Genomic DNA, 19,792 nt, shown 5'->3' with positions numbered 1-19,792 from the left:
CAGTGTGAATGGACTTCTACGGGTTATAAGTACAGAGACAAGAAGGCATGCAGCCACTGATTGATCTGTGCAGACAGAATGAGAGACAGCATATTGAGAGGAGACACTAATGTAAAAACAGTGTGTAGTCTTACTTCTGGGTCATCCATCAGATAAATGTGGACTGTCTTTTTCATCTATGTTTTTTGCAAGTCCGTCCGAGTTCTCTAATGGACTCCGGGCTCCATGAAGAGCAGGCTTGACAAAAGTTCACATTCATTAATCATTACCTGCCACTTGGCGCTGCAACCTCTACCATCTCGGTTCATATCGCCACATCCAACTCTCTCAGACTGAAAAACCCATTATTTCTCAGCAAAGTCTTCTGTACAGCATTTTTGTTCATCTCTACAGGCATAAAGCCTCATGCATTGGTAGTATTCTACCTTAGGTGACTATTTATGATGGATCTGACCATGGGATAGAACTCTAGAAATACTGCAAAAAGATTAGTCAGCTGAATATTAATCGAATATTGATGTCAAACAAAAGACTGTATATTATTACGTTTCAATGCGCAGAAACCCCTATGAAATCTACTATACACTTTTTAAAAATCATCACAGCAAGGGATTTTTGCTCATTTCTGATGGCATCTAAGGGACAGGAGAAAGGATCAAGCTGATGTAAAACCTGAGTCAACTCTCAGCACATCCTTTTCCTGTACATAAACATTTACTGGGACTTGTGCATGTCTGAGACCCAAGTCAACAGAAAGCAAAAACAGGCTTATCAATATTACCATACCATTTATTTTTTTTACAGGTAATTTGGAACCAGTTCACACTGGTTACAATTTAAGACAAAAGCTCAGCTTCTTTCAAATTGTATAGTCTAGATTTCTTTGGGGAAGTAGCCAGGAAAATTTATCTCTTCCTAGTTAAAAAAGAAAACTGATAAATGAAGAGTGATTAGTAATTTTCATTCAAACTTCATCCAAAAGTTCCTGGTAGACAATAAAGGTATGGGGGTAAAAGAATAACTCAGGAAAACCCATTAGGAGGCCTTGGGCGGCAAAATAAAAGTAATAGATTTGTTTTCAGACAACTCTGCAATAAGAAGAGACAGCTTTGGAAAATAATGTACAGTTTCATTAGTTTTGCTGTGTTAGCAGCTAAGAAAAAAAACACTAAAATTCATCAAGCAGGTGTGATCAGATCAGGGTGAAGCAGCTCTGTGCAGCATTAGCACAATAATGACTGCAGGTGTACTTATTCACAGCTCAGCTCAACTAGCAATCAAAATATTAACACCTTTTTCAATGTATTCAATTTAACTCTGCAGAACTCCCTGCCATCTCCCTTTCTAATGCCCAATTTCTCCCTAATTCATTCTGAATGTGGGGAGGACATGTATGTGCATGTTCATTGTGCATTCGGGGCCCTTTGATGTGCCATCCTTTGTAATTTCTGCCAAATTCGACAAGCGAGTAAGGAGGTTGTACTACGTCTCATTACAGTCCAGAAAACGGCTACGTCATTGTTCTGCCAACAAAACAATATGTTAATCCGGCTAAGGCGTGAATATCTGGGAGATTAATTAGGGATAAAACGATTTTCTCAGAGGGATGAAATCAAAAAACGACTACTGTGTAAACAACAAAGAATTGTGGTGCCACAGACCCCAGATAAACAAAATGCTCACTTATCCTGTGCTGTTGAGACGTTCATTATTTGCAGTTAGTCACCATCTGCATAAATACATTTCACATGCAGAACACAGTCATACAAAAGCAAACCCTGCAACACCCACACAGAAGAGGCTGTAATCCAGCACACAATAAAAAGGTTCAAAAACATTTTCTTTTGTACGTTTTCCTTATTATAGCTTCTAATTAAAATGTTGTGTTGCTGGGATTCTGGCCACTGATGTGTGTTTGTTATCAACAATACCTTTGTGTGAGTTGCCTTCTTAATCCCTGGCAGCAAATAAAAGCTCATTTGCAACTCGAATAAACTGAAACTAAATATAGTAGCTTTTTAAAAGTCAATATGACATTTTTCAGTGAGATGGGAAACGATGCTCTTTGATACTGCTTCAAAACTGGTGTATTATTTTTGATATAAAAAAACATTCTGATGCCTGATGTAAATAAAAGAAGACATTCAGAGCAGCTGTGGAAGCCTTCACAAAAGATAATATAGTTAAATATGGACAGAAATGAATGCAGTGAAACAATTTTTGTCACACAAATAACAGTCTGACAGCTGGAGTTGCTTTACAAACAGCTTGATGGAAAACAAAACTTAACATTAAAAACACCATTGAAATTTGAAACATTTAGCAGGAAAGGTAAACAGATTCATCTCATCAAGCCTCCACACTTTATCCATCATCAGGAACTATAAAAAGTTCCTCTGTGTGAAAATCTACATTCCTTTGCTCTTTCTACAATGCCTACACCAAACAAATCAAATATGCTGAAGTCGAGCACCGAATCCTATCTGATCAAGAGATCTAAGCCATGCTAAAATAGTTTGACAATCTCAATGTCTTGCATTTAATGTTGTAGCTGTGTCAGAGTCGTGTTCCTGGTTTTAGATTGAGTCTATTTATTTGATCATTTATCAAATTATTCTCTCTGTCAGATAAGGAAAATGTCATGCATATTTGGCAAAAATTGCTAAACTTTAATGTCGAAGTCAAGCCTTCAAAAGAAAATCAGTCGTTGATGATTTAGTTAGACTGTTTACTTAAGAGGCAGATCAGAAATCGGCTGTTAAAGGATTACTAGACAATAAATTGTCCCAGAAATTATTGCAATAAGCAATATTGTCATCTTGAGACCATTTTCAAGTAACATAGTGATAATGACATAATAATGCAAGTGCCCTGTCAAATATCAAGCTATAATTTCAAAAGAACGATTAACACTGGAACTGGAAGACATTTTAAAAATAAAAAAAAAATAGAAATAAATGCAACCAAAACCATAAATACAATTGATTATAAACAAAATTGCCCTTTAAAAAATCTCATTAGGCCCAGACAGGTAAAACAATTAAAACTACCAGTTAGGATTTTAAATGATCATGTAATTGATTTATTGTTTATTGCAACAGACTTATGTGTTACACTTCCTAAACACGTCAGATTTAATTAGGGTCATTAGGATATTACTGCAGAACTCGCCGTATTGTTAGCCATCTGATCTCGCATCTAATTTGAAAAGATTCAGGCCAAAATCTCATGAAGAGATTCCTGCAGCTGCCATTAGGGTGGACTTCTACTATTTATACATGTTCTTTAACAATAATATTCTGTTTTGTTTTCCAGACATTGCATTAGTAAGAAAGATTATGTTTTTTAAATACCGTTATATGAAACCTTAAAATTTAAAGCTTATCAAAGCTTCCCACCCTGCTTAGTCTCCTGAAGTACAGCTAGTGTCCAGTCTGCATTTTCAAACCATCTGCTTTGAATGCTTTTACCGTACATGTCATTCTAAAACCAAAACGATTCACAGATGCATTGACAAACCCACCCCATACACACACACACACGCCCCCACTCAAAAAGAACCTCTGCAGACTGGTTGCAATCTCAAGCCAGCACAGACAGAAGCAAGGCCAGGTAGGGTTCCTCAGACACCTGCTGTCCGACACAACCAGAGCATGACAAACACATTGATGCCTCAATAGATTCGCAAAACCAAATCGGTCTTCCCTGTCACTTTGGAGTAAACAAGAGAATGACCTTACAAGGAATTCAGACAGCATTTCAGATCAAATCCATTCAAGTGCATCTAGTTGTAAAGTCGTTTCTCTTTGCCAGCTCCGGTGCCTCCTTGCTCAGATGCAAACTAACAATGGCATGCTTTAAATGCCTGGAACTAGCCAATTAGTGGTAGATCAAAAGCAAACAAGGTTTCATCTTTAATCAAAGCCAGCATAAGAAATAACCAAATTCCATTTTGATTTACTGAAAATGTAACATTATTGCTTTTGATCAGAGTCAGAAAATTCTGTGAATTAAATTCTTGGTTTATATCAGAACCAAGTGAACCTGAAAACTGAAGGATTGCTGCAGGGTGTGTATTCTGAGGAGGATTAGTTTGGATTAGACCTGATAGACACAGGAACTCAGTAGGGACTCAGGATGTCATTATTTCTGCAGGCCCAGGGAATGCTCTCTCTCCAAGGCAAGGACTGCTGCCACTTTCTCGTTGCTGGCACCAGATTCTGCTACAAATAGTCCGCCGCCTTGAATGGAGCATGCTGATGTACCAATATTCACTGAGATCATAACAGTGAGGAGTGCATGACACAATCCAGGATGCATTTTCTAAATGTAAAGGGAAAGTTTTTAAACCAAACATTTTTGTCAATAAGGACAAATTTAAAAGAATAAAAAGTTCACCTCACACTGAAATATTTAGAGCAAAATGCTAAAAAAAAAGACAATCTTGTTCAGCAAGAATCTAACACGCTTCACTTCTTAGAATAAAGCATAAAAATCAGGCTTTGTGATCAATACAAAATTTTTTGCTGGTATCTTTTCAATTCAACTACACTCCATCTGTAAAAACTGCAAATACAATAAAATAAAAATCAGGTTAGTACACACTATATTGAAAGTGCCTTGTTTCACAAATTTTGCAAAATTGATTACAAATGATCACAAGGACCTTATGAAATAAAAGTATCAGAGAGAAGAATGTCACCAAACAGCACAAAATAAAAAGTCATGAAATAAAAGGGGAATAACCAGAACAAAGGGTATATTGAAGAAAAAATTTAGTTTCTTCAAATTTGATTGAAAGACTGATAAAGAAAACTCAGAAGGACGTAGAGACCACTCCAACCTCAAATTGGGGCTACCAGAACCAGAAAGTCCAGAGGATGTCTTTTTCTCTTCTCTTTTTTTTTTGGTGTTGAGTCACACTATTGAAATGCCAAACCCACAGTGAAACATGGCAGCGACAATAATGCTCTGGGTTTTATTTTTCTATGCTTATGCAACCAGATTTATGCAGTTTATTCCATTTGAGGAAACCTTCTCTTGGCTATGTCTCAAAAACCAAAGTTTAAACTGTACTGTTTCATTTTACCCAATAAAGAGCCTGGATTTTTGGATGGTTTTGGATGGTAAAATATTCAGAAAGATGCCACTGAATTATTTAGCAATGTAGCGAAATAAAATTCTAAACTTCTCTCAAAGTAATATAAAAAATTAATTTGCAAATTTGCCACCACCACATTTCTTATTTGACTTGTTGGCTTTAAATTCCAACACAGCTTTCCTTAAAAGAACTGCAGTGTGCCAACTTAATTCTGTCATTACAACAATTTCAAAAATTCAATTCAAAACGTTTATCACCAGTGTGCTTGGATTACCTGTCATTTGAATGCAATTTTCCTTGGTAAAAAACCTACTCACAAAGATATTCATTTCAGGGATGCATTACCCAAATTGCACCAATAATTCTCACAAAAACATAAGAAAAAAGGAAAATGTAAAAGTGATGAGTAATCACTTCGTCATAGCGAAATTTGCTATTTCAGCTCCTCCTAATTAGCCTCTTCCCATCACCTTGATTTGATTAGCCTGCCATTTTCCACCTGCTCTGTTGCAAAGAGCTCTTCTCAGAAATCTGCAGCCAGCTGTGCTGTGAATACATGTGCTTATTCATCCACTAAGTGACAAGAAGGATGTAAACCTCAAACCAGCCATACATGAACATTTTCTCATGCAGTGTTACCCATCAGCACTTCACACACACACATTCCTTTTCAGCTCAGTTTTCGCTTTGCACTGATCTTCACTTGAAGTATTTACAGTTTGAAAACTGAGTAAACATTTCTTTCAGTTGTGTAAACTTGTTTAAAGATTACCCTTTACAATAAACAGACTTTATCTGGTGGTCAGAATAGTAGTCTAGCGCTGAATTATTTGCTTGAACACAAAGTCGATTGCAGAGCTCTGCTGGGAATCAGTGAACTATGATTCATGCCCTTGTTCTCCAGTCAACAGCTTTGATATATGAAACTGCCTAATAAATATGCCATGTATTGCAGTTACAAGGCATGACTGGAATTTATGGTAGAGAAAAGAGGATCAAACTCAAAAGGTCCAAAATAAATCAGGACTGAATTTCCCATTAACAAATCGTTTTCCAATTAATGTAAAGAGCAGCACTACATCAAACTGAAATGTATTTAAAAGTGTGTAAATCACTAACAGGATGAGCGTTCGCTGCACTAATTTGTGGAAAATTGATTGCTAATATTACAAATGTGTAGAAAATGTCATCTTTGTTATTCATCTGTCATTCATACAAGACAAAGGCAAGCTCAAAAATAACTTAGTAGCAACAAAAATGTATTAATCCTAACCTCCAGACAAAGAATATTGTTGTTGCATTTCAGACTGTGCATCATTTATATTTCATAAGTTTGACATTTTATCCGGTCTTACCATATAAAAAATAATGTTGGGGAAATAGGTTGTGAACTTCAGATTGATTGGTTTATGTTCACAAACATTATTTCAATTATGGACAGTTGAAACTAAAAATTTAAATTTCTGAATGTGAAGACATTTAATAAATCTAAGACTCATTCTTTCATTATTGTTGAAGTACAGTCTGATTTAACTTCAGACTGTGAAGGAAATAAAGTGTTTGCGTCTTTTTATTCAATGTATGCAAACTTTAGATTCAACTGTGAATCAAATGTAATTTATTTATAATTGTCAATGCAATTACAATCAAATCTTTTTTTTTAGATTTCATTAATATATTTATCGCGAGAGCTGTTATACAGAGGGAAAACATTTCTTGTAGAGACATCTTTGTTATAAGTGATGTGAGAGTTGGCTTTTCTTGTGAGGCTCACAGTGAGTGATTCAAGAGGATGATGGGCCACACAAAAGCTAGATTGGGCAATCGAAGTGTCAGGTCCTTGAAGGAAAGATTTGACAGTTGGCAGGTGGTACAATTTCTAAAACCAAAAGCACATCAGTGAAATCACTGAAGTTGTTTTGGCCTTTGGTTCTTTTCCAGATGGGGACAGCGACAACAGGTAAAGAGCTGCAATCAGTTAGGGAGTGCAGAAAGGGCAGTCCTCATGGGAAAAGTGCGATAGGTGATCTCTGAGATAAACAAAGTCCACTTTTTGTTTATGTGCTTGAGATAAATCCAGTCGAATTTGTTTTTTCCTGACAAGTGACCCTTTTCACTCCTATGATGTTTGTTCTGCCAATATTTTCTCTCTCCCAACTTGCCGGCTATTGATGGGTTTGATGGAGAGTCTATTGATCAGATTTGAGAGAGACTATTGATTAGAAATGCATCATGTCACATTCTGATCAACTCTTTTTTTCTAAGAGCAGAAGATACCACAGGGGATTTTTGTTCTATGGGAAAATAGGTAAGAAACTTAAAATTAAAGTCAATTTCACACTAGTTAAGGTGTAAAAAACCAAAATTTCTGAGAACAAGAAAAGTTAGAAAGTTAGAATGCATCAAGTTTCTTGTCCAAGGATCAATTCTGCAAGTAAAATGCAGTTTCTGAATGATAAAAAAGTGTGCACTCTTTTTTTAAGGGAATTTAAAAACAGACTATTCTTTAAAATCAGCATGGCTGTGCATGTGTATGTTTGATTTCAGATGATTAGAGATGTTGATAATAGTATTAAAACCTGACTAATCTCTGTTCTGTATGCGTCAAGATGGTAATTGGATAAAATTAATCTCAGTGAAATATCAGGTCTGTTTGACCAAGAAAGCTCATTTAGCTGCAGATAATTAGGACTGCTTCCGCATCACTTTAGAAAGTTAAAGACTGCGCTAAACTTTTTCTCTAACTATTTGTCTGTCATGCTGCTTCCTCTATTTGCAGTCCTAAAAATATTTGCCCCAACTTTTACTGTCTTTTTTCCAAACTTTTAGACCATATGAAGACTCCATCATGTTCTTTAAACATTTTTGCAATTTCAGTCATTGTTATTGAATAACGTTTACAGAAAAACTACTCACTGAACTTGAGACAAGTCAGAGGAAAATGTAAAACTGCTGTTTGAGCCCTTAAATACTACAGATTCCTCAGGTATTAAGAGGTTTATCCTTTTAGCTAAGCTTTCTCACATTGAAAAAATTTTTTGAAAATTTGGTAGATCAGTATTTCATACTACAGATCATTCAGAGTTAGCACATTAGGTAAAATTAGTATATCAGATTAGTTGCATTATTCTTTAAAAACAGAACTTCCAATGATTTCTGGTAAATTTTAAGGATGGAGTATTTCATGTTTGCGTTCTTGGCCCCCATTTTATTTGTGACTTATTTGATTCTGTCATATTGTTTTGTTTAGGGATATTGCCCATTGCTCAGGTTATTAGCTTCATATTACATTTATCCCTTAAATTCTTTGAATCCTTGATTTATTATTTGTACAAATAAAGCACATCATTCAACATTTGTGGCCAACTTTTAATAAGTGATTTATTGGTTTGGATGGATGGGAAAAAAATGTTAGTACACCTAAGACATGATTGCAATTTTGTTCACTTGACTAAACTTCATTGATCACCTACAGCTAATTCAAAATGCAGCTAGTATTTCAAGGATACAGAGATGTACTCTATTCCTACATTTTGTTCTATCGACTCGATAAACTTGCTCAATAAGAAACTAAAAACTTTTATAATAGTTTTACTATATAAAGTCAAATTTCATTATTTTTCTTATCTAAATTCACTTGTCATTATATCTTAAAGGCTTCCTAAGTACTTTTTGATAAAACAAAAGTCAGTTGCTTATGCACACACAAGCTTTTGAAATTTATCAAAACTTTGAATACTTCAGCGAAGGTCAGCATCCAAAGCCTGCAGCCCATTCAGAGTGGCCCATAGAAAAATATGGGGAGTGTGTGTGTGCAAACAGGCTGATAAGTAAACAGGCTCTCAGTTCAACAGCTGCTATTGTTGCTGAAAAATCACAAATAATAAAAATGAAGGCCCAATATGCCAGAAGTCACACACGCCTGTGCACCCCGTAGACAATAAGCTGCATACACAAATTCACTGCATCTCATTTTCTTTCCTTATGACACATGCACACCCCTACACACACAGGCCCAAGCAGTGTTTATGAGCAGATGCTGGCTGACAGGCTTGAATTCATGCAGGAAAAAATGCGAGTCAACACTCCTGGCACTTGTAGAGAGCGCTGAATCTCCTCAACCTAATATAATCTCTGAGTGTATGTACGCTGACAGGGGAAAATGTGAATTTTGAGATAAAATTTTCCTCATTTACAATCATCTGCAGGCCATGTTCATGTAAGTAGCCTCTTGTAATGTAAATGAATACAGTAACGCAGAACTGGAACTAAGATGATACAACGAATTTGAAAAAATTTGCAATACAGTACAGTGAATGTCTGATGTAGATGAGAGCTACAATAAAACTTGAGAGAGAGAGTCTGTCCAGGGACTGATTTTAAATTTAAGAATGTGCAAAAAAATAATAATAATAAAATGTTCCTCACGTTTAGATGGAAAAAATACTTTATACGCTCATGATTACACAAAAATGTATATAGTGCATCAACCAGAGTGATTAAAAGAAGAGTTGGAAGAGTAGGAGGAGGAAAGGGAAAAGTGAAGTTGTTCACCTTTTAAATTGCTCCCTGTAGAAGAGAAAGGCTTCATTTCTCTGCCTAATTATTTCTGAAGCCCTGACCCAGAATCATCTCGCCTTTATTTAATCCTCAAATCACTAGAAACTGACTTCAGTTCAGTTAAAAGTCAGAGAGTAAAACTGGGAGGTTATTATAAAGTTTTAGATAATTAACCATCAGCACCAAGCACTGGCATACTATTGTGGATGTTTGATATTTTAGGCAGAAATCCTAATGAGACTGTTGTGTAGGACATACATATTTCATAGACACACAGCCATGTGTATTGCCAAATATTGCAAATCAGCTTACAGCTAATTTTTTTTACCACAGAGGCAGCAGGTTCATTTTAAAAAATAATTTGAATTCCCTGCAGCTGAATCTTCCACATTATACATTATGATTGTTGTTTTTCAAATAATGTTTTGATTATTTTCATATTTTGTTAAATATCAATACGATGTCATCCACCCGGTCATTGGGGATAAGAAATGGGGGTTACACACAGGTCATGTGCCCTCTGTCCCCTGCACTTCTTACGACTGCGACAGTTAATCCGTTTATATCGTACGGTAACATGTTTTTGCACCCTAAGGTCATTATTATGAGCATACAAATGCCAATGCCTGTGTTATACCTGTGGATTCCTGGGAGACATGCTGCTAAGAAGTGATGCACATTATGTGATGCACATAATGTCAGAATTATGTTCAGCAAATCAGTCAGATCTAGCAAAATTTAAAAAAGTGCAATTTTTTCCCCCAAAATAAGCCTTGGAAGTTGAATAATGCAGATGTTAGATAAAGGGCAACTAGCTAACCAATCATTTTAAGCACTTACACTTAATTCTCTGATTTCTGTACATCATATTGTGGGCAATTGTGTCAACTCAGCAAAAACTGGCAGCTGAAACTTTATATTTTGTTAGTATATACAGTAGTTCAAAGAACTATATACGGTGCTGCTGCCCTGTGGCTGGCAGTGATTGTATGTTTTTAGCCACTAAGGAGAGATGCAACAGAATGTGAGATGTCAGTAAATCTTTCAATAGAGTATCTCCCTCATTTCTGAGATGATTGTTAAGCTTCTGCTCTCAGGTTTCCACCTTGAAATTTCTACCCAGAATATTCCGGTACATTTCTGCATGCATCCTTCCACAAATTATGTGAAGACTGTTGGTAGCACATCCCAAAAGACAGCTCCCACACCTCCAAACTTCACACTTAGTATAGTGTTCTGATTGTGATGTGCAGAGTCATTTCCCCTCTAAAACAAAGACAACCTAAGAGTTTTCTCAGTATTTCGCTGGCTTGTCCAAATTTTCTGCACCAAACTTTAAATGTGCTTTAGCATTTTCTTTTGTGCATTCTTTGTGTATTGTTTAAGGGAAAAACTGCATCAAATAATTCAAAAAATTTTAAGAGCTCATTAATTAAGAAGTAGTCTGATAAATCTTGACAGATCTTGTGAAAACTGACGAGTTTTGACTGGTTTACAGTCAAAAGCTTCTTTCACTTTTTGATGAATACTTTTTCTAAACTGTTAGGACAGGATTGCCTTCCACTCAATTACACAAAATATGGTTTATAGAGTCATTTACATTTCATCACTTACAGACTACTATACATTTCATGTTCACTAGTATAAATACTTCAGGAAAGCTGTATGCAAAACTATTTCTGTTGCATGTTTTTAAGCAGAAAAAAGCAAGAGATCCCGACTGACACGATGATCAACAAGAATGTAGTGGTCTGTATTGAATGTTGCACTTGTATGTAGAGGAGGAAAAGAGAAACTGAAATTCTATTCTGGTCCATATTTTGGTCTATTTTAGTGAGCCTTGAGAGTCAGAGCTGTTGTTTTTCAGTACAGAAATTTGCTGCTTACTCCCAGCAGCCTTTCAGTCATACTGCTAACATAGTACCCATCAGTCTATGCAAGTTTGAGCTTTTTGTCTCTTCACTATTCCAACATCATTTTATTATTTCCTTTCTTTGTGTTTCAGCCTTGATCCTCACTTTCTCTTTCTATCTCTATCCCCTCCTGCACCAGAAACTCATTCATCAAAGCCGACAGTGGCTGTTGGTATCTTGTTATTCCTGCTGCCCCTCCAGCCTATTTTATTTGATGTAGATTTATGAAGCCTGATAGACTGAATGCTGAAATAGTCCAGAAAATATAACTCATCTGTTTTATACAATTTCTTTTTCCCACTTTCACCCTCACCATAATCCAACAAATGTCAAATATATGCTTTTGAGGTCATGAAAATGGAAACCTGAGGTCAGAGACTCTTCTAGCACACATGATAGCAGTTTTCACGATGTATATTTTCTCTCATTTTTAGGTTTTCAACAGTAAAAGAAAATTAAGACAAAGAAGAAAACTTTACAGTGATGCACAAACCTTGTGTTAGTCTATTCTGAAAAATATAAAAATGCATTGAAGTTTCTGGTGGAAACAGGACAAAATGTAAGGTTAAACAAAATATGTCTGCATAATCGTATGATAAAAACTACTGCAACATGACTTTGGACAATAATTGTGTCTAAAAATTCCAATCAAGGGAGAAAAACCAATTTGCAATTCAATTATTCGGTTAAATCCAATTCACTCAAGAAGAAACCCTCACTTTAAAAGTTTTCTCTTCCTCCCAAATACTAGATGAGTATTAGTATAGTCATGAAGAAACTGAAACATTTTAGATTCAACTTCCCCCTCTTTTTTATTTTGCTGAAGTTTGAGGCTTCCTGCTGTCAAGCACTTAAGCTGAGGCACAAAATGTGGTATAAAAATAAAGTAAACCTGCTAAAAAATAAAAAAAAAATAGGGATTTCTTTTGCCTCCGAAGAACAAATTCCAATCTGTGACACCTCATCTTGTCAACTAGCAGTGCTGCCATAGCTGCATTTTTTCAGCAGAGAGCTGGTAATATTTACACAAACTTGCTGAACAAGCCATAAATCTGACTTAATTTTATCTGCTTAAATTTAGAATCAACATAAAATGTAACTCTTATTAAAAGAGTAGAAACAGGTTTCTACTTTTACATAGGTAAAACAACTAGAAATTATTCAATAATTTGACCTCATCATGTTACATAATCTAAACTACAATCCAGTAGAATGTGTCTAAGATAGCAAGTTAATTTTCTATCCTTGTTGCAACAAACTTTACCAATTTCTGCAGGGAAAACAGTACAAGATACAACTCTTATTTTCACAGTGAGTACATTGTTCAGGGTCAAATAATAAACTGTCTCAGTAGAGGATAAAAAAAAACATGAGCTGAAACTCAAGCTGTGTAACAATCTTCCATAAGAGCAAAATTGGTATTCACATTGAAAAGAGGGACATTGTCCTAAAAGACCAACATCCAGCTGGATTTTCTCCATCCTAAAAATTAATGAGCCAGGCTCTCATCCACTAAGACCAAAGGTGGCTCAGCTCATGTTTTATTTATCATCTGAACCTAAATCTTTTAAGATAATTAATCACCTGCCTTGTAAATCTGCATGTGCAAATAGTGTTTTATGACTCAAGTTGATGTGAAGGCCACATGGGAATCAATGGAAGTCACTGTATTGCTCTCATTAGCAAAGAAAAACAATAAGGGTGATAGTGACTTTAGAGGCTGATGAAACATTACAGAACAGCAACACCATGTTGAAGAGGTGAGGTCATCTTGTTCCTCACCCTTTTATGATATACATTTTGCTTACAAGGAATAATTATGTCTAAAAGCACACAGATTCAAGGAATATGAGTCAGGATGATGACTGAGATCATATGCATTGTAGATGAATGTTTTTTCTACACATCCCTTGTCTCAGCAAATGCACCTTTCAGATAAATGTTACCTTAGAAAACTCTCAAAGAGGTAACAGGCCAAAAAAAGAGAGAAAATCAAAGCCTGAGTCCAAACCACCACTTTTATAATTCAATATACAGCTCTGGAAAAAAACTTAGGAGACCACTAAAATGATCAGTTTCTCTTATTTTACTTTTTAAAATTATATGTTTGAGTAAAATTAACATTGTTCTTTTATTTTATGAACTACTGACAACATGTCTGAAATTACAAGCAAAAAGTTGGTATTTGCAAAAAGTGAGAAATGGTCAAAATAGCAAAAAAGATTCAGTGCTTTCAGAACTCAAGTAATGCAAAGAAAACAGGTTAATATTCATTTAGAAACAACAATACTAATGATTTAACTCAGGAAGAGTTCAGAAATCAACATTTAGTGGAATGACTAACAGGTTTTCAATGGGTTTCACTGCAGTGGGCTTGTATCTTCCTCCTGTACACAGTTATGCCAGAATTTTCACACAATTCATCTTTTCATGATAAAGGAGCCAAATAACGTTGGAGCCAAATAACATTTTTACAAAAGAAGATTTATAAATCATTTAAAGGAAATCTTCTGTCTAATGGAAATGAACCAAAGAGCATTTAAAGGGTGTTTAAAGCAAAACATCTTGTTATATCTATGTTTCTAAAAACAGTAAGCACATTTAAAAATTTAAAATAAAATAAAAAGTAGTAATAATCATCCAGCAACTTTTTAGCGAGATGTTATTGTTTTCATGTCTGGAAAACAAGCCATTTCCAAAACCTCACAATTATTAAGTCACAATCTGTGTGCACTGCTCCGTTACCTAGCAACGCCTGCCAAGCCCAGCCACGTTACCTAGCAACCAAGTGAGCTGTTGGGAATTTCAAGCAGGCTAGACATGGCATATTGTGCTATTTAAATATCTTGTTGGTTCTCCCACAGACAATACGCTCCACAACTACTTCTTCCTCATTGAATAAAATCATGTAAACTTTTTGTCTTGCGAGTCACAGATTTTGTTATCTAACTTTTGCTTTGGATAGAAATTGAATAATGCATACCAAAGTTTAGTGTTCTGTATATAATGTTGCCACTATGACAACTTTTGCCTATTTTCTGGTGATTTTTCGCAACATATTTTTACTTCTAATATGGACCTATCGTCTTCTGCAGATCCTAATAATTTAAAAAGTTTTTCAAAGTTTTCTTCGCTCCTACCTTTCTGAAAACGATCATATTGGGGTAGTCATCATCTGGGTCTATGGTGCTCATGGACCTCATGGACAGAAGTGGTCGAGCCTTTCTGACGACTTCATTTGGTTCCTCTGAGCCTTCATCAGATTCACTGGTTTCCACAGAGCTTGGCAGCTGCTGCTCCTCTTCCTCCTCCTGCTGCTGCTGCTGCTGATGCTGCTGTTGTTCCTGCTGAGGTGCTTCAGCCATCACCGCACTGTCCCTTTTCGGATGTGTCAAGTTATCTTTATCAGCGACAGACTTCTTTCTTTACGTCTTGTGCCCTTTCCTCAGTGTCTGGAGGGTGCTGCAGGGAGAGACACAGATTAATTGGACCTTATAACTCACTGGTGGGCTCCATCAGTTTTCTTCTAGGGCTTCTGTCAGGAAGAACAGAATGGATGAAATGAACACATCATAAATTCTGCTTGTTTTCTCAGTTTAACTTCCTGCTTATTCAGCACATCGTATGGTGTTTAAGCATTTTATAAATATGTTTTGCTTATTCACTCATAAACCATATCACCTCCCACACTGTCACAGCAAGACCATCAAACCTCCACAATTTTAAATCAAAGCATTTATTTCTCATATTCAATTACAATAATTTATGGGACTGATTCCAAATCTCATAATTTTGATGACATACAGAACCTGAATATTTGTTGTTTTACCAACCGTATGCTTCCATCTCTCAGCAAAATTAATACATTTGACCTGACTTATTAGTTTTCGTAGTGAAAGCTCAACTTTATCAATATTTAACATTGCAAATGTGTTGTATTTTATTTAACATAGCCAAATATTAGTATGTCACATCCAACCAAATGAGTATTTTATAAGTGATGGTTTTGTTTTACTACAGAGGGGAAGAAACTTTATGATGCTCTTACTCCTGACAAGAATGTTGCTGTGGTTTTTAATTCTCCCACTTCCAATTTTGACTCAATTTAAGTCACAAACAAGTGGTTCAAGTTGGTCATTGTAAACCTAAAGTAATGTAACATTACTCTTCATGAGTTTATATAAACTTATGACCACGACTCTTGGTCTGAAAAAACTCCAAGCATTCTTTTACAGAGGGCTGAATAAAAGGATGCAGTGTTTTCTATCAGAGAACTGCCAAAAATAGCAGTCTTCTGTCTCAGGTGGGATTTAATTTTTTAAAAAGCACAAAGAAGAAAAACAAAAAAAATGACATAAGGATTTCATATTTATGAATTTTCTTTCCAAAGAAAAATAATATTGTTCCTGAATCTTACATGCTTAACTGTGACCAAGTCTTATCCCACTAAATCCACCAGAGATTAGTTGTTCAGCAGGTTTTTTAATTAAATGATTTTCATCCTGAGACAGATCAGTTCTCACGCTGAAATTGGCAACTCACGACTGAAAATCTAAAATATACTCTAAATGGAGCAACACTTTCTCCAATTTTAATTAACACAAGTCAGAGTGAAACTCTAAATCTCATCTAATGCATGAAGAGTAAAAGTTATAAAATGGAAGATGTACTTCTGCTGAAGATAACTCAATACTTTCTTTACTATATCCTCATGCAGCAATCTGCTGAATGCTTTGTGAATGCAACAGAGTTAGTCGTTTTCAGCAACTTGAATTGTTTCTGGCCATCTTCTCTCCGAGCACATCCGACTTAATATGCAGCTATTTCACTGATCTTTATTTCTAGAGATTAAATGAAATCCAAATAGAACATTTGATTTTAAGTGATCTTTAAAAATCAAGACATCTACAGCTACAAAGATGCTTGGAGGATGGTGGTGGAAAAATCATGCTGTGGCAAACAGTTTTCTTCAGCAAGGATAGGGAACTTGGTCAGAGTTGAATGAAGATGGATGGAGCTAAATACAGGAAAGAAACTGGAAAAAACAAGGACAAAGACAAAAAAGGGCAACAAGAACGCTTAATCCCCAAAAATTTGGTCAGAGTGGTCTTGACCAGGGACCCTCAAATCCAGGCGTTGACTGCCGGTGTACTGCAGGTTTTAGATGCTTCTCTGCTTCAACACACCTGCTTGACTGCACTGAGAGGGTAATTCAGATTTGATTGAAGAGTGTTGAACCAGGGACGCGTCTAAACGTTGCAACACACTGGCTGCCAAAGCCTGGATTTGAGGACTCCGGGTTGAGACTTGAATCTAATTTAGACGGTTACAATATCTGGAATTACATTCAAGGCTCTCCAGTACATCCTCCAAAACAATGAGTAAAACCTTGAGTGTGTCTGGATGTGCAAATTTGGTAAAGAAACTGCAAAAACATTGCAGACGAATGCAAACCAAAGGCACAGCATTGATTTGTAAAAAGAGTTCCCCCCCCCAATTCAAAAATGTCCACTACTCTGTGTTGCTATTGGTAACGTTAATAGGCATTTTTAACAGGACAAAGTAATGGGACAGTTGTTGCAATTGTGTTTCCAATAAAAGCAATGATGTTCTACATTTGTTCCTGTGTAAACATTGTGGCACTGGTATTTTTTGCATGTACCATTAAAAAAAACTTTTTTGCCTTGCCTGAAGACTGAAACATTTTGTTGATTATTACAAAAACTCAACTCAGAAACTAGTTAAACATCTTTAACTATCGCTGGCCTGGAACAGAAACGGCATCCAGCAACTACAAGCATCAAACAGAAATTCTGCTACAAGTTTGGATAAGCAAGCGTGTAATGATCAGGATTTTTTTTTAAAGAAAATGTGGAACAAACTGAGCTGCCATCATATAGAAAAGTTAACCTACATTTCAGCTTGTGCTGCAAATTGCGCCCTCTTCAGTGTCTGTAAGCCCTTCAGTCAATACATATCTAATATTTGATGCTAAAACGAAAGCTGAATGATTAATTTCACATTCCACTCAAAAGACATACAGACAGCTGTCAGGAGGCTTTTTGACCAGTATAAAAAGATAATATACAACTATAAATAGAGAATGGGGCTCCCCCAACAAAACTGTGTGGATCTGTGAAAATTATTGTGAAAAGCAGGTTTGCATTCATTAAAAGGTAAGTTAGCTGTTCTTAGCTGGGCAAATTTCAGCAGGTAACTCATGCAAGCTGATCCAATATTATTTGGGCCCAATGCCCAGCTGTGTGTGTGTTGTGAAGCTCAGACACACATTTAAGTCCACATCAGCTGGCACTTTAGATCAATGCTCTCATCAGCCAGCTGTTTGTTCCTCTGAAATTCTCAGAGAATACACACACGCGCGCACAGTGTGTCAGCAGCAGAGCTTCAGAGGGCTGCTTCCTGTGAGGAAAGGAAAATGTGGCGTTTGTTTGCAATTGCAAATTAGAGGGGGACTGAAATCATCTCAGAATTAATGGCTTCCAACCTGCTGTCGTTATTCCAAACATACCATCTGTTTGGTCGGTGCCACAAACCTGCACCTCACTATGACAGCAAAATGCATGAATTGTTTCCAATCAGTGTGTGATCAAGTTCACACACTGATTGATCCGTCCTCAGCCCAGGATTAGATGTAGGCTTGTTAAACTGGGATCAGTATCAGGAGATTGGCTCTGACTGCTCATTTTGCATGTAAATTAAATGTTCAACGTGAATACTCGCATCCACCTTTATCACCGTGTGAATTAAAGAGCCTGTGGCGTGTTTGCTTTATCTGAGATTTTGGTTAAATCCACTTTCACCTTTTTGTCCTTTATTCTAGCCCACAAATCGATATTTCTAAGCAGCAGGACATCTTAATTGTGTTTTTGGAGTAAGGGGGATGGAAAAGGGTCAATCTTTTTTAGCCCTTACGAGTTTTCAGAATTGTATGTAAAAAAAGTTAAAAGGTCCCAGGTGTACCTTCAAACGCAGAGAAATATATAAAATTTAAAACTTTAGTTTAATGTGAAACCTTGGCACATACTGAAAGGGCAGTTTGCTTGTAGCACCTCAATTTTTCACTTGTTGCAATGTGTGACCTTTCCTTGCTGGTGCATTGCAGCACTGCTGATTTTCTCTTTTAAAAAAAGACAAAGCTGAAGTCCAATTAAATGAACCTATTTGCTAGACAAGTCTGTTTGATTTGTCCCCTACATCTCCACTCTCATCACTTTACCTCAAAGTTGCATGAACTTACAAGATGGAATTAAAAAAGTAAGATTCACTCCAAAATCTTTAACCCTACAATTCAGATTTTTATTTTGTTGCTCTTTGGTAAAAGTTAATAATTCATTTTAAATTAGGGCTGCACCAATTGCAGTTTTCTAATGTTAATTACACTTGTGCCAAACTTTTTTAATGGTCACAACATTAAAGTTTATTAAAGATCAGTGTCTGATAGTAAATCCACTGTATACAAATCGGAACAAAACAAACAATAAATCTTACATAGATATGATTTTCTGGTCCAAATTTCCAGCTACAAAGAACAAAGCAGCATCAAAGACAAAAAATAAAAATAAAAACTTGCCGTGATAATTCATTGCAAGTCTCAAATTATTAACCCAATAAATTGGATCACGTTCACAGCTGAATATTACTTTGCCCTTCCATTTTCATCTCAACACACGCTGAGATGACAGCAAGACGAAACCCAGTGAGATCTCCAGCTGCTTCTAAAGTCTTTTTTATCAGTTTCCCTCAAGACCCTTTGCAGAGCAACACACTCGCAGCTGGTGGTTTCAGCACCTATTCCCACCACCTCCCAGGCAAGACTAAACACTTGGCAGTTTCAACACCGGATGGCTGCAAGGAAACGATCAAATCAGTGGACTTGGAGGGTTATATGACAATGTTCAATTCTTAATTTGCAACAAAAGATTACAGTTACCAGTCAAATTAAAGCTTTTGCTTTCATTTATGTGTATATATTCTGCATAAATCGTAGACAGATTTAAAACGTCCAAAATTTAGATTTTTTTATTTAGATCAAATAAATCAAGAATGAAGGTTTGTAGCTAGATGTTTTCATAACATCAGTTCATTAAGAAGCCATGAAAATTAGTTGGATGTTACTACTTAAGAAAAGGTGAAGATGAGTAAAATTTACTAAATTTCTCAGAGATTTTGAGCTTATTTTTCACTTTTTAACAAGACA

The 19,792-nt window shown here is 36.0% G+C and overlaps 1 protein-coding gene across 3 annotated transcripts in view; it reads right to left on the bottom strand.

Annotated features, from left to right (window-relative positions):
• Positions 1-19,792, bottom strand: part of LOC114158391 (regulator of G-protein signaling 6-like) — an 84,108-nt gene that overhangs the window by 56,797 nt on the left and 7,519 nt on the right. For 2 of the 3 annotated variants that reach the window (XM_028039821.1, XM_028039823.1), the window contains exon 2: positions 14,715-15,036. In XM_028039821.1, the coding sequence (XP_027895622.1) occupies positions 14,715-14,939 (225 nt within the window). In that variant the 5' untranslated portion in view covers positions 14,940-15,036. Of the gene's footprint in view, positions 1-134; positions 219-14,714; positions 15,037-19,792 lie in introns of those variants that run through there. The other variant, XM_028039824.1, reaches the window with a different exon arrangement.

The sequence above is a fragment of the Xiphophorus couchianus genome, chromosome 15 (assembly GCF_001444195.1).
Source record: "Xiphophorus couchianus chromosome 15, X_couchianus-1.0, whole genome shotgun sequence".
Lineage (NCBI taxonomy): Eukaryota > Metazoa > Chordata > Actinopteri > Cyprinodontiformes > Poeciliidae > Xiphophorus > Xiphophorus couchianus.
The sequence above is the reverse complement of the archived record's forward strand: the minus strand, read 5'-3'. Positions and strand labels throughout refer to the sequence as shown.